The 19,718-nt window shown below is 40.2% G+C and overlaps 1 protein-coding gene across 4 annotated transcripts in view; it reads right to left on the reverse strand.

Annotated features, from left to right (window-relative positions):
* Positions 1-19,718, reverse strand: part of LOC139479864 (nuclear receptor coactivator 2-like) — a 145,237-nt gene that overhangs the window by 86,585 nt on the left and 38,934 nt on the right. For 3 of the 4 annotated variants that reach the window (XM_071262776.1, XM_071262785.1, XM_071262767.1), the window contains exon 3: positions 18,666-18,771. In XM_071262776.1, the coding sequence (XP_071118877.1) occupies positions 18,666-18,727 (62 nt within the window). In that variant the 5' untranslated portion in view covers positions 18,728-18,771. Of the gene's footprint in view, positions 1-1,719; positions 1,950-18,665; positions 18,772-19,718 lie in introns of those variants that run through there. The other variant, XM_071262795.1, reaches the window with a different exon arrangement.

Consider the following 19,718-nt stretch of genomic DNA (forward strand, 5'->3'; position numbering starts at 1 on the left):
TGAGTGAGTGAGTGAGTGTACACAGCTTTTTGCATAATCCAGTCGTATAACAGCAGGGAGAGGCAACAAATGAACTTCCCATTCTGTATTTGTGGGGAAATCAAACCCAGTCTTTGTCATGATGAGCAAACACTTTAACCACTGGGCTAACCTGTCATTCCACATATTAATATGACTGGGTCTATTCCTTCTACTGACCTATTGAGGTACCAGGTCATAGCTAGTGGCATAAAATACACATTCCCACATCTTCACTAGTGGCATGAAATATTCTTGTTGGTAATTCATTCTAATTGTCACATTATTGACATGAAAAGGTTATAGAGTTATTGTATATTTTTCTAGACATAAAGTAACAGTGCTTAGTGACCAAACATAAAATTGATATTTCCAGGTACAACATTTCACAATTTACAAAGGCTACAAATTTACAAAACATATATAAAATTCTGAAACTTTGCTGAGGTGTCATTAATGTTATGTAAAAGCCAATAGCAACTTTCATTAATCTATCACTCTATAACTTGTATAACGCATCTTTGAAAATAAAAAAACCCCATTAATTTGAAATATCATACCTTCAAAAGCTTCAAGCTATTTATCAACATTAACATATAATTCTCATTAGAGGGCTGTCCAACATTTTCTAAAAAAAAATACTGTGTGAACATTGTGAAAGAAAGCAATTAGGGTTGTGGTGGAGAGGATGTCATGATCCTTGAATTGGGATCATTGTGTTTGGATGACCCCTGCAGCTGTTGGGAAGAGAGCTGGCCTAGTGCTGGTCTAGTGCTGGTCCAAGATGGTGTGCAGTGCTCCTTGAACAGATGGGGTTGCTGCATCCACTGGCCACTACATCCAATTACCTCAGCCACACTGGCCAGTCAGCCAGTCTCACACACACCACTCCAGTTGGCTGCCATTCACTCAGCCAGGGACGAGTCCATGCATTCACAAGCAGCCATTCAAGGGTAACAAGCCATCAGGCTGGCTATTGCTCGTAGGCATGAGAAAATGGCTCATTAAGCAGACATTGGGAAGATATCTTTAAATGTAGACTCAGTGTCATGTAGATGTGATAAATGCATGAGAAACTGAGGGAGAAAAGCAGGGAAGTACATTTCCAGCAATGGCTGGTCCCTAATATGCAATGACACACAGACGTAAGTAGGTCAAGGCTGAGATCCATGTTGATGCCACACCACCTTCAGCTGATCGTAGACAAGCATGGTCAGCATGTCCATACACAAGGAGCTCCCTCTCCCCCTCCCCTCTCCATCCCTATACTCCTTCCTTCCTCCTAGACCAACCCATAGCAAGCATGAGGTGAAAAGCTACCACTCACCAATAAACATGTTATTTAATCAGGTCATTACTCTGACCTGGGTCACACAGGGATCCTGACCAGTCGACTGGTTCCATGCTTAGTTGTACAGCTATTACAAGTGTGCGTGGTCCCTATCGTTTCCCCCCTCCATGCACAAGTCTCTGAGGACACTGGCACCAACTCTAGTGACTCAATATTTTATCAGGCTCCAAGCAAATTACAGTGTTGTTTATCTGAAATGTGCTTACGAGGCAGAGAAGGCAGAAAGGCTTCATGAGTTGGTGTACAGATCCTACTGCAAGCTATGCACAGACGATACAACAACCTCTTGACACTTGTCAGGACCTCCCACAAAGATGAGAAGGGGAAGTTGGAGAAGGGATTACACCTACCTGTACGAATGACAACGGGGACGGAGGGACGACGGCGAGACTGGCGAGAAACTTGGAGACAATCAATATTCCAGCTACAGCTCACTGAGCTGAGGGTGACCAGGGAAAGGGTATCACATCCTGATGGATTGACTCAAAGCCTCTGCTGATCAACTTCACCAAGGATCATCCACGCTACAAAACATGGGCTACATAGTCCTTGCTTCCAAAGCCATAAGCAAAACACCCGTACTCCCTGACAGGAACATACTATACAAACAAACTAGCTCCCTCTGGTGGCCAGCTTGGGCATCCTCACTGCTTGGTCAGCGAGCACAGTAAGGGGACATAACTCTAGTATTCATACAATTTTTCACCATGTGCATTCCATGTGAGTTCTTGTGTTTTCCCTTGTCAACCACCAGGCTATTCAGGAATATTGATTGTCGCAGAAGATCTAAACATTCATAAAACACTACTTTCATGAATGTCCAAATCAGCATGAATATTTCTTGATATTCACAATCACGAGAAAATAATCAATAAATGTATATATATATATATATTAAAAAAATGAAAACAATAGTTACACACAGAAAATGAAAAAAATAATTGTAAACATTTCACAAGAACTTCAAACTTAAAACTCGCCTGCCATCAGCTCGAGAAATTTAATTCCAGTGAGAGAAAATTAACACAGAAGTTGGTTGAGTGTTAGTGTGCTTATAACAAAAAAACAACATTAACATGTATAAAGAGCATATGTTTTTTACCACATTGCTGTTGAAGTAAATTCAATACGTAGTGGAAGGACAAACATTGCAAGTGGGACAAGTTTTCAACTTTGATTCCTAACACATTAAGTAACATAATTCCTTATTCTTGCGTGCAAAACTGCTGTACATAGTTATGTCCCTTTGACCATAAACAGCATGTCTAGACATCCATATTCATACAAATAGATTTATATGGTGATCAAAACGTGATATAGTCAAGCCTCTGAAAACATCCCTTCGCTGTGAACTGTCTAACACATGCATATACCTATATTTACCATACAATGTAAGCAGGTCTACCCTGATTCCCAACATATGCGATATACAATGAAACATGAGAAATTCCTGTTTTTGCAGTGAAGCTAGTTCACAAGCTAAGGGACTGATTCAAAAGTAGAACTGCTGTTTCCCCGGAATGTGTCACTGAACACTCCACTCTAAGCCACCACGGAAACACCTCCAATGATTATTTTAACAGTTGTAATCTGAAGTAGGTCTTAGTTTGGCCACATTACTACCAGATTGTCCAGCGGAATTAGAAATAATTGCTGACAATTTGTCTAACATTGCCTCCTCCTCCTTCTCTTTCTGTGGGCCCTGCTGTCTTGCTGGTGTAATGGAAGGCTTCAAATGTCACTTACAGAATGTACACCCCACACAACCAAGAGTTTCACAATGTCTGTCAAGCCATCGCAGCGTAGTTGTGCCCACAACAGTACTCCCCTTGATCAGCTGCTTTTATCATAATAGCATATTGTCATTACATGCTAGTTAGGAGATATTTTTAGGTCCTCTCTTTAAATCTTATAACCATCTGTCTCCAACATCAGGCAGTTTTCTAAAGATTCTAGAGATTCTTCGTGTTATCCAAAGGTCATATCCGACTTGTTATTTAATTCCCTGCATGCCAGTGCTGCGGTCTGTTACATGGTATCTACTGCACATATATACATTCATTAAAGACAAAAAACTCTGGAAACATTTCATTTTTGGCCTTTTCACTTTATATACCTTTTTGCAATTTTTTCCTTTTTTTCACGTTTTGTCACACTGACATTGAGGACCAACCACCCATTAAAATAACCCGCCGCCCATTACTGGACTCATCACAGTGCCCTTTTTAACGGCCTTTAACGACCTTCCAATAAATTCAATGTTATATCTAAACAAGCATTTTTCAAACATGTTGCCCAGAACGATCTTCACAAATCAATTGCGCCACGGAGGATCAAGCAAATGCAGGAACCTCACCTCCTCCAAAAATACATTAGAAATAACAATTAGATTGAAATAGGGCTAATCTGCAATTATCCTCTGCTATAGAGTTACCATCTATCTGACAGTAAAAGTAACAATCCGTCAGGACATGTTATTACGCTTGAAGTTTACTAGTCTCAGACTCTCAAACATAATCATGATAATGAACCCTGATAATACATATTGGGTAAACATTGGGTGACCCCTAGATCAAAATATTAAAAAATCATAACCCCTGGCTAGAAGTATAAAAAAACACAGTTATGTAGGGTAAGGGTTGCCTTTACCCAGAGGTAAGCAGGGGTTATGGTTGCAAATCTTTCCACATATTGTTCATAAATGTTGGTAAATATTCAGTGACGACAAATCCAAACACCTACGATGAAGGCAACAAGAAGTGTTTACAGTCCATTTCAATCCTTCCTCTCCAATCTTGACATCTCTTTGAACTCACACCAGGAAGGAAGCCGGACTCCTGCCTCACCATGCAATATCAACATGTATTGACCAGCAGGTAGTAACTGGTCAGCGAGGTCAGTGAACTGACCAGTAGCCATATCAGGTGCTTTAGGCCATGACATATCCCACTAATGAAGAATAAACCAGGCTACTTATATAACAGCTTTTGTAGAACACATTGGTTCTGATATAATTATACCTGCTGACGGAACAACTCGTACACACAGTTATATTCCATGATGTCACCACTGACCTTATTCCTACCTTCACATGAACCTATTTCTGTTCATGCCACAAGTAACCACTCTTTAGGTGTACACTGTACAATGTGGGCAGTTTCATACAATCCAAAATTAGATGTAATTTTCACAAGTGCTTGGTTCGGTTGCCATGGCGACTGATTTCAGTTAATTTCCACCTTATTTTCACTTCAGCTGCAACAGTAAAAAGGATGAGACAAGATGGATTCCCACGTCTTGTCAGCCCACTGTATAACTATGCTGTCTATAGCTTTTCACAGCATGCAATCTTTGGTAAAGAAACTGTGCTAATCTGGAGTGACATTAAGACATCACGACATATTTTCATTAAAATGACAAATCTCTCACATTTTCATTACAGAAATAAACCCATCCGCTTGAACTTTGCATGATCAATGCATCCGTTTTTTTTCTGATTTATTACAGCAAAACTTTTACACAATGCATATTTTCAAAACTGTTTGCATTAGTGATTATAAAAAAGTTATAAATACAGATTCAAGTCATCATCAACATGGTAGTTTTTACTGGAGGCAAGACAAAAGCGAAGGTTTAAGGCATTTATCACTTTGGTGAAACCCAAATGGGACTAAATAATGGTTTAGACTGAACCAACATGAATGTGTATGGCACTAAATAATGGTTTAGACGGAATCCACATGCATGTGTATGGGACTAAATAATGGTTAAGACTGAACCAACATGAATGTGTATAGCACTAAATAGTGGTTTAGGCTGAAACCCACCTACATGTGTATGGGACTAAATAATGGTTACGACTGAACCAACCTGAATGTGTATAGCACTTAATAGTGGTTTAGGCTGAAACCCACATGCATGTGTATGGGACTAAATAGTGGTTTAGGTTGAAACCCACATACATGTGTATGGGACTAAATAATGGTGTAGACTATACCAACATGAATGTGTATGGAACTAAACAATGGTTTAGACTGAAACCCACATGCATGTGTATGGCACTAAATAGTGGTTTAGGCTGAAACCCCCATGCATGGGTATGGGACTAAATAGTGGTTTAGACTGAAACCAACATGCATGAGGGTGGGACTAAAATAAGTGAATTAGAGAGAAAAACATAAGCCCTATTATCTTTGAAAACTAAAAACTAATACCGTATTTGAAGTAATAAGCACCCAGGGCGCTCTCAAAATTAGAAATAGAGGGCTCTTATTAGCATATTATTTTGGTGTAAGATAAATACTGAGTTGAAAGATCAATTTTGTGGTTTATGCTGACAGCCTGAAATGGTTATATACAGGAGATACATTTTTCCAGAATTTAATTGCCCATAATTAAGGGTGCATATAACACACGAGTGCGTATTATAGGCGAATAAATAAGGCATGTGTACATTGATCATTGCTAATTGGGATTGTTCACTAGCCAATATATAAGCAAATATCGCCATGGGCGCTTAATAGAGCGGGGTGCTTATTACGTCGAATACGGTAAGTAAACGACAACAAAGACTGTAGGCATGGAATTCCGGGTGACAGCAGATAGAATAGCACCGGTTTCTTTTTTCACAAACTTCTGCTCTCCCCCTTGACATGAGATCCTATAGAAACTTCCAGGAAACCAGGAGCTGAACATTTCCAAATAAGGCATATTATAATGAGACAAGTCGGGTCAATGAAGATTGTACAAGGTTCCAAGTAGGGCTGGGATGAGTCCAAATTTACTACCTGGGTACCCGACCCCCTATTACCCGATAGGTACCCACTGCAAGTCTCAAGAGTAGGGAACAAAATATCTGATTGGTAATTGTTTTACCGCAGCCCTGGCTAAAACTATACTGAACCGCAAAAGAAACATCACCCTAAGTTACATTGCATGAAAAGTTGTCATTTAAATATCTGGGTAATTTTTGTTAAAGTTTCTAAAATTTAACATTACCTTGTCCGGAAAAATGAAATCTGATGATAAAACAAACAAAGCAGATGACAATAAAACCGATCGCCCAAACACATCACGGCAACGGCCATGGTAACCTGATGGCACCTGAGTTCCGTGCAAATTGAAATGCACATGCGTTCCCCCATTTCATGCCCTAGAAAAGTCCAACCAGATCAGATAACATTCATTCGTTATAGAATTGCTACCACATGCCAAGATTGACAAGAAATCAGCGACACCAAGCCCTTGGATGATTGCAAGCTGGACAAACTGTGCGGCAAGTAGCCTATGCATTTCTAGTTAACATACGGACCATATACAGGCTCCAGCAACGGTACCAGACCACCAACACTACAGATGACCGACCACGTAGTGCACACGTAGTGGAAGACCAAGGGTCACCATCCGACGTCAGGATCGTCAGATTGTGAGACAGCACTTACTTACTTACTTACTTACTTATATTGGAGATTTTACGTGCGCTTTCCGACTGCAGCATATTTCGCACACGGGCCCGGCCAAGCCATTTAATGTGTTTCCGAAAAGGGGAAAAAGTTGTTTGGCAATCCAGTAGGGGTGTTTTAGTGGTTGCTTATATAGAATTTTGGAAATTTGGAAATTTGGAAATTTGGAAAAAATGCCAAGAGGGCTTGGGGGACGAACTAAGGGACCAGAGTATGGAAGTTTGTTAGTTTGATTATGTGAGACAGCATCTTCAAGATCGTTTTATTACCGCTGCGGAAACTGCTCGACAGAGCATGGGGACACACTAGCAACATATTTGTGCCGACACTGTGTGTTGACGATTGACGAGCAGACACCCTCCACTGACAGGCCACACCGAGGACCCATCCTGACACCACGTCATCACCGGGACTGCCTTCAGTGGGCAACACAGCACCAGCATTGGCGCCACCAGCAGTGGGGAAGAGTCTTCTTCTCAGACGAGAGCCGTCACTGTATCTCAACAGCAGATGGCAGAGAGAGAGAGAGACTGGCGACGCCGTGGGAAACTTTATTCGGATGCTTGTGTTGTTGAGAGAGACTCGTTGGGTAGCGTTATCTTTACTCAAACATATACAAGTCAAAAGGAATGTGTGTATCGTCAGAAAGAAATGCGAACATTAGCGACTTGTAGTGTAACCACTGAGCTACAGTGAGTTTTTGTCATTAAACAATACATCATGTGACTAACCACGGGTCCGGGTAGTCCTGTGGGTACTACTACTCCTACTCAGGACCCACCCGACCCACCCGAGTTAGATCACTGATCTAGATCAATTCTTTGACCGGAATGAACAGGGGTATGTTTTCACTATGACTGCTTCACCTGGTGGGTGAGCAGTGGCTTGCTTGTAATTATGAGATTATTTCACACATCTACCAGGAAAATAGATGCAGTCTTACACGATTGGTGACTGTTGTAACTGTTGAGGAGCTTGTGGAAACAAACTGACCACATTTGATAAAGAACATGGTGAGAAACACTAAATCTAGCACTCAATTACATTGTCTATTGGGAGTCAGTGCATGTAGTGTCAGGCATGTGAAGTGAAAACGGGTTTAATGTCGCGTTCGAGATTATCACATTTTTATAGCGACGTGCATGCACATGTGTCTGGGTGTGGCTGCTAGTCTGGACTAAAGCTGGATACCCCACTCAGGCACAATATACTGACCCCGAACTGACCAGTCCTGGAGATGAGGTGAAATGGGGTTTTACATCGCGTCTAAGATTATTGCACTTATATTGCGACATGCATGCACTTGTGTGTGTGTGAGTGGCTGCTTGTACTAGTCCGGACTGATGCCAATTTATTGTGCTACCTAGCCCACTGAGATACCATGCCACAGTTTACCATGAGTGAGTGAGTGAGTGAGTATGGTTTTACGCTGCTTTTAGCAATATTCCAGCAATATCACGGCGGGGGACACCAGAAATGAGCTTCACACATTGTACCCATGTCGGGAATCGAACCCGGGTCTTCGGCGTGACGAGCTAATGCTTTAACCACCAGGCTACCCGACCGCCCCTTAACATGAATACCCCACTCAGACACAGTATACTGACTCCGAACTAACCAGTCCTTGTTTTAGCCCCTTAATGCTGTGTGCCAGGCAGCGTAACAAGTTACTAACAACCTATACTAACTTTTAATATCTGTGGTGTGACATGCCCAGAGATCACACCACCAAACTCCTGCTCTCAGAGCTGACGTCCATCCACTGAACCATGGAGGTGGCCATGTTATATGAAGATATGTCTACGCATCACTGAAGATAATGTTAACATTATGCCAGTCACTTTTCTAACAGACACGAATCTCAATCAATTCTTGTAACGGTAAGCATATTAATCGTGGAGGAAGAAAGCGGGTCAGTAAAAAGTAGGTAATACAATTAGACGATTAGACTGCTGCTATGGATGCCCACAAAAGAATATGGCCTCACTGGTTACATTTGGACAAATAATTCTATCACTGTCAGAGGTTCCCTTTGAGAAAAATAGGTTGTGTCACAAGATATGAATTCTTTATTTAGCATGAAAGAAAAGGTGAAGAAAATTGGAACAAGTTAATATCTTGCTAAATATGGTAGAACATTTCGTAAGAAGCCTTATGATATTTTGAACAAGATAGATCTGGTTTGTACTGAACTTGGAACATTGGTAATGTCACATGTTACCCAAGTCAACACAAAGCAGAATAGGAATTGTTGCGTTGCACCATTTACTGAAAAAATATATTGTGATACATACTGTGATATATTGGGAGCTAAAGTGTTTGCTAGCAATTGACACTGATTGTACACAAAGATCCCAGTTTCTACACACTAAGGCCCCCAAAATATATGTTTTGGTTCCAATTACAGCAACTTAAAATTAGGGCAGGCAGGTACGTAGGTGTTCTTTCTTTCTATTTTTTACAATTGATAGTTCCAATAAGCCAACAAAGATAAAAAAAACAACTGGATGTTGTGCTATATTTCACTCTAAAATCATACGATGCATCATATCCTGTATCTTCTGGGAAATTAATATGTATTTTTTAAAAATACTTCTCATTTGAAAAGTGTCAAGTAAACGTCACTTGTATTGTGTCTGTATACCATTTTTTATAATTTTAAATTTTGTTGGCCATTCCTATTTTTATTTTCACAAAGCACCGATTTTGATTTATTTTCGACTTCTGCTGGCGTGGACTGTTTCTCCATGTCTTCATTTGCTTCTTTCGGCTCAGAATCTTGTTCACCATCACTGTTATAAGTTCCAACATTACTGTCATTGTTTTTCACTCAAAACTTCTAATAAGCTTGTTGTTCTTCACTGTGCGAAGATGGAAAAGTACCTCACCATGATGATGTAAAGTAAACCGGAATGGTTTATGCAGGTCAGAAGTTCATAAACTTCAGTGTAATAATTTAACGCAATAGTATCCTCGGTTATACAAGTTTCATTAAAAACGAGAAACAGGCAATCACGAAAACAGCAGAGCAAGTGTCAAGTTAATTAGTAGTAAAAAAACATTAGGGACAGAAGCATTTTATAGGGCAGGTAGGGCATTTTTTCAAAATCAGAGTGAGGGAGTGAGTATGGTTTTACCTGCTTTTAGCAGTATCTCCAGAAATGGGGTTCCCACATTGTACTCATGTGGGGAATTGCACCCGGGTCTTCGGCGTGACGAGCGAACGTTTTAACCACGAGGCTACCCCACCTCCACGTTAAAAAATCAGAACCACAAGAACAAAAGTAAACACATTAAGACGTCAATGTCAGCATAGTCAGTCATTGTGTTGTCATGGATAGGAGAGACAACCTGAGAGAAAAATCACTTCCGCGTTTCCTCCATGTCATGTTATTCTGAAGGGAAACATTATTTGTGAACAAATTTCTGTGTAGATTTTAGGTAAAACGACAGAAATAATAACAGACTTATCCTATATTTGTGAGACACCTTACACATGATTTTGCCAACATTAACTCTTACAACACCGCAGGCTGGTACACCGGCTAGGCTGTAGCCACGTCAAATATGTACTCGGGGTGTACAATTTTATTAACCTACCTGTCATATCACTGATTTATTAAATCTATCACATTTCACAATGTCTAAAATACATATTTCGGTTCAATTTAACATTGATGTTAAGAACTACCTAATTTAGTCAGTGACAGTGACAATGTGTCGAAATACATTTATTTGAAAGTGCAGGGCGTAAAAATGGCCGACAAGATCAATGTGACGGGAGTTTCCGAAATTGTCAATGAACCTGTGGTGATTGAGCTAGTCATCATTGATCAATTGGCCAATCATTCAAAGGTGATAATAAAGAAGTGTGGAATAGATACTGAAGTAAAATAGATTGCTTTAGAATATTGTTGACTGGCACTGACACTCTAAGCAAGAATCGACTGGGTGTGCATTTCTTTGTTTTGTTCTCTAGGATGGGCTGCAGAGAGGACATTCAATCACAGGCAGGCAGTCCAACACGTTGACAATTCTCAATATATGCAAAATCAAATGAGTTCAAGCGTCTATTATTATCAGAAATAATAATCTCTTCTCTCTTGTTCTAGGTAATTCCCAGGGGTTAAAATAATTTCCCCAGGAATTTGGAAGTTGTCAGTGTTTACGCCATTTCAAGAATACAGTCTCATAAAAATATAGGAACGTTAAATGTGTAGTTCACTCATGAACGTAACTTTTACGGTCATGTGACTGGCCTCTCATCCAATGGAAAAGATGTATATCATGCTAAATTCATTATTATAATTTAAGCTACTATGATCTGGAGTGAGTTAGAAAGTTAGGTTCAATGCCGCTATGAACAGTATTCAGTGAAATCACGGTATGTCAGTTTGATGAGGGATGCTTTAGATGATTACTACTTTGATGAAACTCACAAGCACAGGTATGGTGCTGACAAACCTAGAACCATAATCAGAACAAATCAGGGATTTGAACACATGACTGAAGGGTTTGGTACACCTATCAGATGCAACTGGAATTGCAGCACCTTAGACAACTGGGCCAGCCGTGACCCCATGATGTTCTGGATGTATCTGGTTCAGAAGGCCTATAGGAATATTTTTGTTCTTGGGGAAAATTAATCTTCACATTATTCAATCCTGCATGTTCACAGGGAGAGAACAATTTCTGTCGCCATGACAACCCTCTGCGCCGTGTCATTAACATTAATATATTGTCTTGTATACAATGAACTTCAGTTGAACATGATAATATTGTAGAAATAGCATCAGTTTCCCATTCCACACTATTCCTGCAAATGAACAACAATTTGATTCAGTTAATCGGAAAAATGGCCACAACCTGCCACTCAGGATCTGAAAACATAGACTGAGTGGCCATCTCAGACTGTCATTATCAGATGAAGAATACAACATGTCACTCGCAAGCAGAAAAACATACCAGTACTGTCTTTGGTAATTTGCAAAATTCTGTCATCTCACATTTATACATCCTTGTGATACAATACAGCAGTACAGAGTTACTGGCGATATAGACTAAATACATCAAATACATCAGAACTACCAACAGTTGTCATCAGTTAGAATCAGAGTCCACAGGACAAGTGAAATATAATAATAAGGCCATTTATAGTGTGCTATCTTTCAGCCCCACACACTGGCATGTTCAAAGCTACATTATCATTACCCTGATCAATAGATCAGTTTGGAGAATATACAATGTAAATTGTCTGTAAGGTGCTAGAAGGTTAACAGTTACATCCATCTCATACTACTGGGTACCCATTTATTGCTTGGTGAACAGAGGCATATTTTGAATAAAGTCACTTGCCTTAGGAGGACACCTTATGTAACATGTTTCAGTGTGAGGCAGGACCGAAGCCCCAGAAACTCTCTGGAATCAAGCTGCCAAACACAGTCCAAAGGAATTTCCCCTATTATGAAATCACTTCAAGTCTAATGACATCACTTTCAGTTTGGGAAACACATGCTCAATGTAGCATAATTTTAAACCAGAAAGTCTTATTTCTTCAGCTTTAGACATGTTGACTCAATCAATTGAGTGAGTGAGTTGGGTTTAACGCTGCTCTTAACAGTATTCCAGTTATATCGCAGCGTGTCAGCTTAATGTGGGAGGAAAGCCCAAAGTGATGTAGGTCTCAGACATTTACCACTTTGGTGAAACCCACGAGCTCGGGTATGGTGCTGACAAACCTAGAAACATAATCAGGGCGAACTGGGATTCAAACCCACAATCGTAGGTTTCTGGAGTGCCTAAGGGACACAACTCTGCACAGCAAATTGCAACTGCAACTCAATCAAGGAATCGTCCTTCTTCGACATTTACAAAAAAAGTATGAGGTGACCTTGAAAGACAGAAAAACACTTGCCCCCCTTTAGTGTTTTTCCATCTTCTCATATATTTCAAGCTAAATTTCAAGAACATCATGATATGTACAAATTAAGGACTCAACTTCCACAGCAAGTAGAATTTGACAGTCGAACAACCAATTTGTTTGAGTACTTGTCGTTGTTGATTCCGATCTCTTGGTAGCGGCCACTGAGACCTTACGCACAGAAGGAAAACATCTGGAAGTCATCCTTAGGAAATATCAGAAATTATTACTTGAAATATGCAATAAAATATGTTCCTGATATCTTATAGTTGTAAACTGATCATAAACTTAAATGTGCAATCGCATCTGAACAATTTCATAAAAATATTTATTGTCTTTTTAGATGATGAAAGAAGAAGTTGAGCACTCATTACTGTCATGTGAAACACGTGTTGCACATGCGACAACTGACTAGGCGCCAGTTGAGTCCAGGGTCTGTGGAGGGAGACAAATATATTTGACATGTTTCTGAATTTAATCTGACATATTTCATTCTTTTTGCTCCTCGTTATGCTTGTGATTGTAAGACCCAAGGAAAGAAAGCTGATGGAGAGTAAGACCTCAGACTAAAAACTCAGTTGTATTTTATTATACCATAACTTCTCATATCTATGACATGAGAGTTCGTATCATGTTTTCTTGTGCATAAATTGCACTTGACTAGAACAGGCAACCCCATTCTGGGATCCAGACTTTCCAAATCTGCTATCTCAGGTGCAATGTGCAGTCAAATACTGGAAGTCTTGGCTGGACAGAGCAAACTTGGTAAATCATTGTTAGTTGTTGCTCCCTGGTGAAGCTTATGAGTTCCATCCTTGGGTTGAAAGGACTTTGCCTTTATTTTGTTTGTAACAATAGGAATATCTGCCATACAACACTATGATATGCCATCTCCAGGTGGCAATGTTTTTGATATTGTAGAAAGAAACAAAACACATTGTCTGCATGTATAATTCACACAGCCTCTCGCAGCTGTTATTATTGGACAGAGGTGTGCATTATTTACAAGAAAATTTACAAAAAAATATCTTGTGTATGGCTCTTGTTCAACCAAGCACCGACAACACCATCTTCCACTGTGGAACAGGATTCCCACAAAGATCATTATCAACAGTGCTTTCTATGTAAGAAAGGGCCGACACCAAACACCAAATAAGAGACAAAATATTTCTGACGCTAGGACTGGGACGAGACAAAATGTATTACCAGGGTATCCGCTGAAGGTCTACAGTTGGGTATAAAATGTCCTACTGACAATTGTTTAAACGGAGCCCTGGGAAAAACTACTTAGACAGACCCACCCGAGCCGAGTACCTGAGTTACCCGTCCCAGCCCTACCTGACCCACTTGTAATATATGTAATGTACATAACAAAAGTGATGCACTAGGACACAGATTACAAACCGGTCCAGTGAGAGAGTCCAGATCGAATGTCCAGCTAAGACAACCTGATCACTGAGGTGAGGTGTATGAATGTGAAGCTGCTTTTACTACTCCGTACTAATGCCGTTTGGTTTTAGTGCAAGCCCAATAGCTGATCATTCTTTGTTTTATCACCTTATGCTGAGCGCCAGGCAGGGTACCAACAAGGGGAATTCTTTGACGTCGCTGGGTCTCACATGGCTGGACTTTGCGGAGGTGATGTCCCGTTATAAGGTCCTAATTGTTTGTTTGTTTGTTTGGTGTTTAATGCCGCACTCAGCAATATTACAGCTATATGACGGCGGTCTGTAAATAATCAAGTCTGGACCAGACAATCCAGTGATTGACATCATGAGCATCAATCCACGCAATTGGAATACGATGACATCCATCAACCAAGTCAGTGAGCCTAACCACCCAATCCCTTAAGTTGCCTCTTACCACAAGCATAGTAGCCTTTTATGGCTAGCATGGGTTGCTGAAGACCTATTCTACCCCGGAATCTTTACGGAGATTATAGTTTTAGCATATGGGTTTCAATTTGATCATCATCATCCCTCCTTCAAACTGGCTTGGCACACAATACTATGTTCCTCAACCACCCCTGAATACACACGCCTGCCTTGTGGTGTTCTCACTCCTTATAAGGCCAAAAACAAAACAGGAAATGTTTCTTGGGCATGGGCGCTTCACTTCTTATCGTCAATAAAATACACCGACATTGTATTAAAGAGCAAAGTTCGATGCGTGACCAGTTGTGTTTGCTGGTATTCTAGGTGGGTACTGCAATATGCTTTTCAAATGATACATATTGCAACATTTCTTTCTGGAGTACCCAACAATCCATGTGATGAGGTGAGATGAGGTAAAATAGTAAGTACTTTAACGTCACGTCCAAGATTATTGCACTTATATAGCAATGTGCATGCACGTGTGTGTGTGGATGCTTGTACTATTCCGGACTGATGCCGATTTATAGTGCTAGCCCACTGAGATACCATGTCGCAGTTTAACATGAATACCCCACTCAGACACAGTATACTGACTCCAGCCGACCAGTCCTTGTTTTAGGCCCTTAATGCCGAGCGCCAGACAGGGCAACAAGTACCATCTTCTAACATCTTTTGGTATGATACGGCCAGGGATCGAACTCCGGACCTTATGCTCTCTGGGCGGACTCTCTACCACTAGACCATGGAGGTGGTCCCACGTGATTAGGGTACTATGACCCGCAATCAACCAAGGCACTGAGCCCTTTCACCCCATTCTTTAAGTCGCCTGTTATGAACGACCAGCATAGATTGCTGGGACCCGTTCCAACTCATTGATACCATGCCCTGGCAGCGTGGATCATTGCTAATGCTATCAGTCGGGTCTCACACGGTAACCACTCAATGTTCATTACACGATTCATACAACAAGCATACACGCGTACTACTGGGGACCATTACTATCCCCGACCACCCCTGTGGACAAATGGATAAAATGTCTGCCCAGGGAGCTGATGGTTGATGGTTCTATCCTGACAACATCATACCAAAAAAACGTTAAGAGATGAAATGTATTCAAACTCATGATTGACGATCAACAGTGAATGCTGGTTCAATCACTGGACCCCTCATACCAAAAGACGTTAGAATGTGATACTTACTGTTACCCTGCCTGGCACTTGGTATCATCAAAGGATATAATATCTGAGTGGGGCATCAATGTTAAACTGCGACAGGGTTTCTCAGTAGGGCTAGCACTAGACAACTGGCATTAGCACGGGTGGGCCAGTCGTCTAAGGCGCCGCGATTCGCTGTGCAGAGTTGCGTCCCTTGGTCACGCCAGAAACCTATGATTGTGGGTTCGAATCCCGGTTCGCCCTGATTATGTTTCTAGGTTTGTCAGCACCATACCCGTGCTTGTGGGTTTCACCAAAGTGGTAAATGTCTGAGACCTGCATCACATGGGGCTTTCCTCCCACACGCCACGATAATACTGGAATACTGTTAAAAGCGGTGTTAAACCCAACACACTCACTCACTCAAGAATGGCCCAGTCTTCTTGGTTTCTCAGCACCATGGTCATGTGTTTCTCCAATGTGGTAAACATTGGAGACCTGCATCCCTTAAGCTTTCCGACTACATTAAGTGAGACGCTGCAACATAACTTGATTACTGTTCAAAGCAGCGTTAAACCCAACTAACACTCTAATTCACTCACTTCAAGAATTCAGTTTTGGTCATCAGCTGACTGGTCCATCATCACACAAGGTTGAGTTTACCAACCTAACATGTACTACTCACTGTCTGATAAAGATAAATGGTATTATTCCAGGTGCTGCCATGGAACTCATGTATTTTCAGCTTCACTAAAAATTAACATAAAATATTTTTGTAACTCCTCAAATAATCGACGCCAATTTCCCTTGCCATGGCAAAGTTGTAACATCTTGAACACCATTTACTGTATTCGACATAATAAGCACCCAGGGCGCTCTCAAAATTAGAAATAGGGGGCTCTTTTTAGAATATTATTTTGGTGGAAAAAAGAGAGTGCTGACACACTGAAATGTTTATATGCGACAGATACATTTTTCCAGAGTTTAATTGCCCATAATTAAGAATGCATATAACACAAGAGTGCGTATTATACGCGAAAAAATAAGTCTTAGGTACATTGATCAGTCGGAAGGAGTGCTAATTGGGATTGTTCACTAGCCAATATATTAGCAAATATCGCCATGGGCACTTATTAGAGCTTCTAACTGATCAATGTACACAAGACTTATTTATTCGTGTATAATAGACAAACTCGTGTGTAATATGCACCCTTAATTATGGGCAATTCTAAAAAATATATCTATCGTGTATAATACACACAGATTCTTCTTTTATATCATTTCAGGCTGTCAGCATAAACCGCAAAATATCATTTCAGGCTGTCAGCATAAACCATAAAATTTACAATCTTTCAACTCTAATGTTCTAATAATAGCCCCCTATTTCTAATTTTGAGAGCACCCTGGGCGCTTATTACGTCAAATAAGGTAATATTGCAAATAATCATGTCCAGTAATCTTACATTGCAAAATGAGTATTTGCATTGACTGTAAGACAAAGTTTGTAAGCTTCTGTTCACTCCAGCCAAGACTTCACCTGAAGCAGGACGATGTAACTTTCGATAGCACTTTTTAATTTATTTGAAACCAGCAGCCCGGGTTATATACTCAAGTACGTATTGGACACATTAATTATATATTAAATAGACAATCTCACCCGCGTGTCTTTTGATATCAAATATGAAATTTTTTCCACTTTGATGAACATGTGTTGATATATTGAGGGCAAGATTTTATTTTTCATCCAACATCATTCTTCCAACTTTTTCAGTTTGTAGACAGCAATAAGCAGTGTCTTAAGTGTAAAAGTACTGCTAACAGCTTCAGTAGCAGCGCAATTAGTGATGTCATTTGATTGTGACATCATAGTAACCAATGATGTCACAATGGTCTGCAAAACATTGTGATGCAATTTTAATGCAGCAATATCTACAATGTAGATATTGCTTGATCTCACCCAAGCATATCTCCTGTGGGAGCCAGTTTTGGATGATAAATAGAGAATCTCACCTGAGTGTCTTTTGAAATCAAATATATCAACACGAGTTGATAAAAGTGGAAAAATTCTGAGGCTTGCAAAGGATCAATGAGTGTTGATATATTTGATATCAAAAGATGCGAGGGTGAGATTTTATTTATCATCCAACATAATTCTTCCAACTTTTTCAATTTGTAGACAGCAATTAGCAGTGTCTTCAGTGTAAAAAGACAGCTTCAGAAGCAGAGCCATTAGTGATGTCATTTGATTGTGACGTCATGGTAACCAGTGATGTCACAATGTTCTGCAAAGCATTGTGATGTAATTTCATTGCAGCGATATCTACAGTGTAGATATTGCTTGATCTCACCCAAGCATATCTCATGTGGGAGCCAGTTTTGGATGATAAATAACATTAATACATTGGGAGTAAAGAAATTAATAAGAACATGAAGAAAGCGATAAAACACAATAAAAGTGACATGACAAAATGAAAGCAACAACATTTCTTTTCTTACAAAACAATAAATTCGGAGTATGTGCCCTGTCTGTTTCCTGAGTGTTAGATATGAGATATTATTGTCTTCAAAGTAGATTTCTTTAGTGCTGGAATGTCTGAGAGTCCCAAGAGCAAACAATATTCTGAAGCCTAAATCCACATCAGTCAGATTTTTGCACCACTTTTAGGAATATTCCAGCCATATGACGGTGTGGAACAAGAAGAATGGGCTTCACATATTGTACCCATGATGAGAACAGAACTCAGGCCTTGGCAAGTAGAATGGGCTCTAAAACCTTGAGGCCAACCCACTCCTAGACGAAGTGCGAGACAGGTAGTTTAAGACAAGTAGTTTCTCACAAAAACCTTTGAATAAAATTCTAGACTGACAAAAAATGGGTAAACCTACTGTGCCTGTTGCTTTTCATCTTTCCTCTTCACAGAAGATAGATGTTTATTTGGGTCAGTCATCCCTCCACCTTGATGTTGTACTGGCAAACCAAGGGGGTCACACTCTGAAATAGGAATCAGGATACTGACTTACTGCAAGACAAGACATGTACTTACACTGCTCTCGGCAGACATGATATAAAGCCTTATGGACATAGTCTTCTTACATCTGAAAATACAATCAACAATTGTCTAAAGATAATACCCTGGTCTTAATGCTTGCGTCTTGTTCCCAACATTTGTCTTTCAGAGCCTAATTAACAAAGGAAAGAATGAGTGAACATGCTGAGAGCAATATTTTCTTTATTTGGCAAAATGCATATGAAGCAATTTTTTTTTTGGTATTACTTTATTGATATGCAAATAAGCTGTGGCCTCTCAGAGAGAGAGAGAGAGAGACAGACAGACAGACAGACAGACAGACAGACAGACAGGTGGGGGGCACAATCCCATAATTCTGTACAACATATTCATAATAAACACTACACCTGGAACATCATAATAATGGACAATAAAAATTGAAGTACAAAACAGAACACCTGGCAAGAATTAAAAATAAATGGGAGAATCAAAAATAAATGAGAGCTGTCGCCCTACTACAGTGTGTGGCTGAGTATGATGTTAAGCTGGTAAAAGGAATATTCCTGCCATTAATCTGCTTTAGGCTGCTTCATAACAAAACTCCACAAAGCCATCCCAATCAAAGACAGTTGCATGTTGTCATGATCAATGATGACAATCATGTCTAGATGTTGAAGGGTCAAGTTTCTTCGGAACGTGGAGTTCTGGCAAGGTCTAGTTGTCCTACAACGGCAATACGTCTTGAAATAAACAATACACGATCCAGTCAGTCTGGACTTGAAGGTCTTCCTGCTGCTGTAGACTGCAGGAGGACTCACTTCCTGCTACATGCTCAACCATTCTGATATTCTGGACTGTCCTCATCTCAGTTTCAATGCTTTCTATCAGAGCACCTGTGATGAGACACTCTGACTGACTTCAGTCTGACAGC

This window comes from Haliotis cracherodii, unplaced genomic scaffold (genome assembly GCF_022045235.1).
Source record: "Haliotis cracherodii isolate W230 unplaced genomic scaffold, xgHalCrac1.p SCAF_1, whole genome shotgun sequence".
NCBI lineage: Eukaryota > Metazoa > Mollusca > Gastropoda > Lepetellida > Haliotidae > Haliotis > Haliotis cracherodii.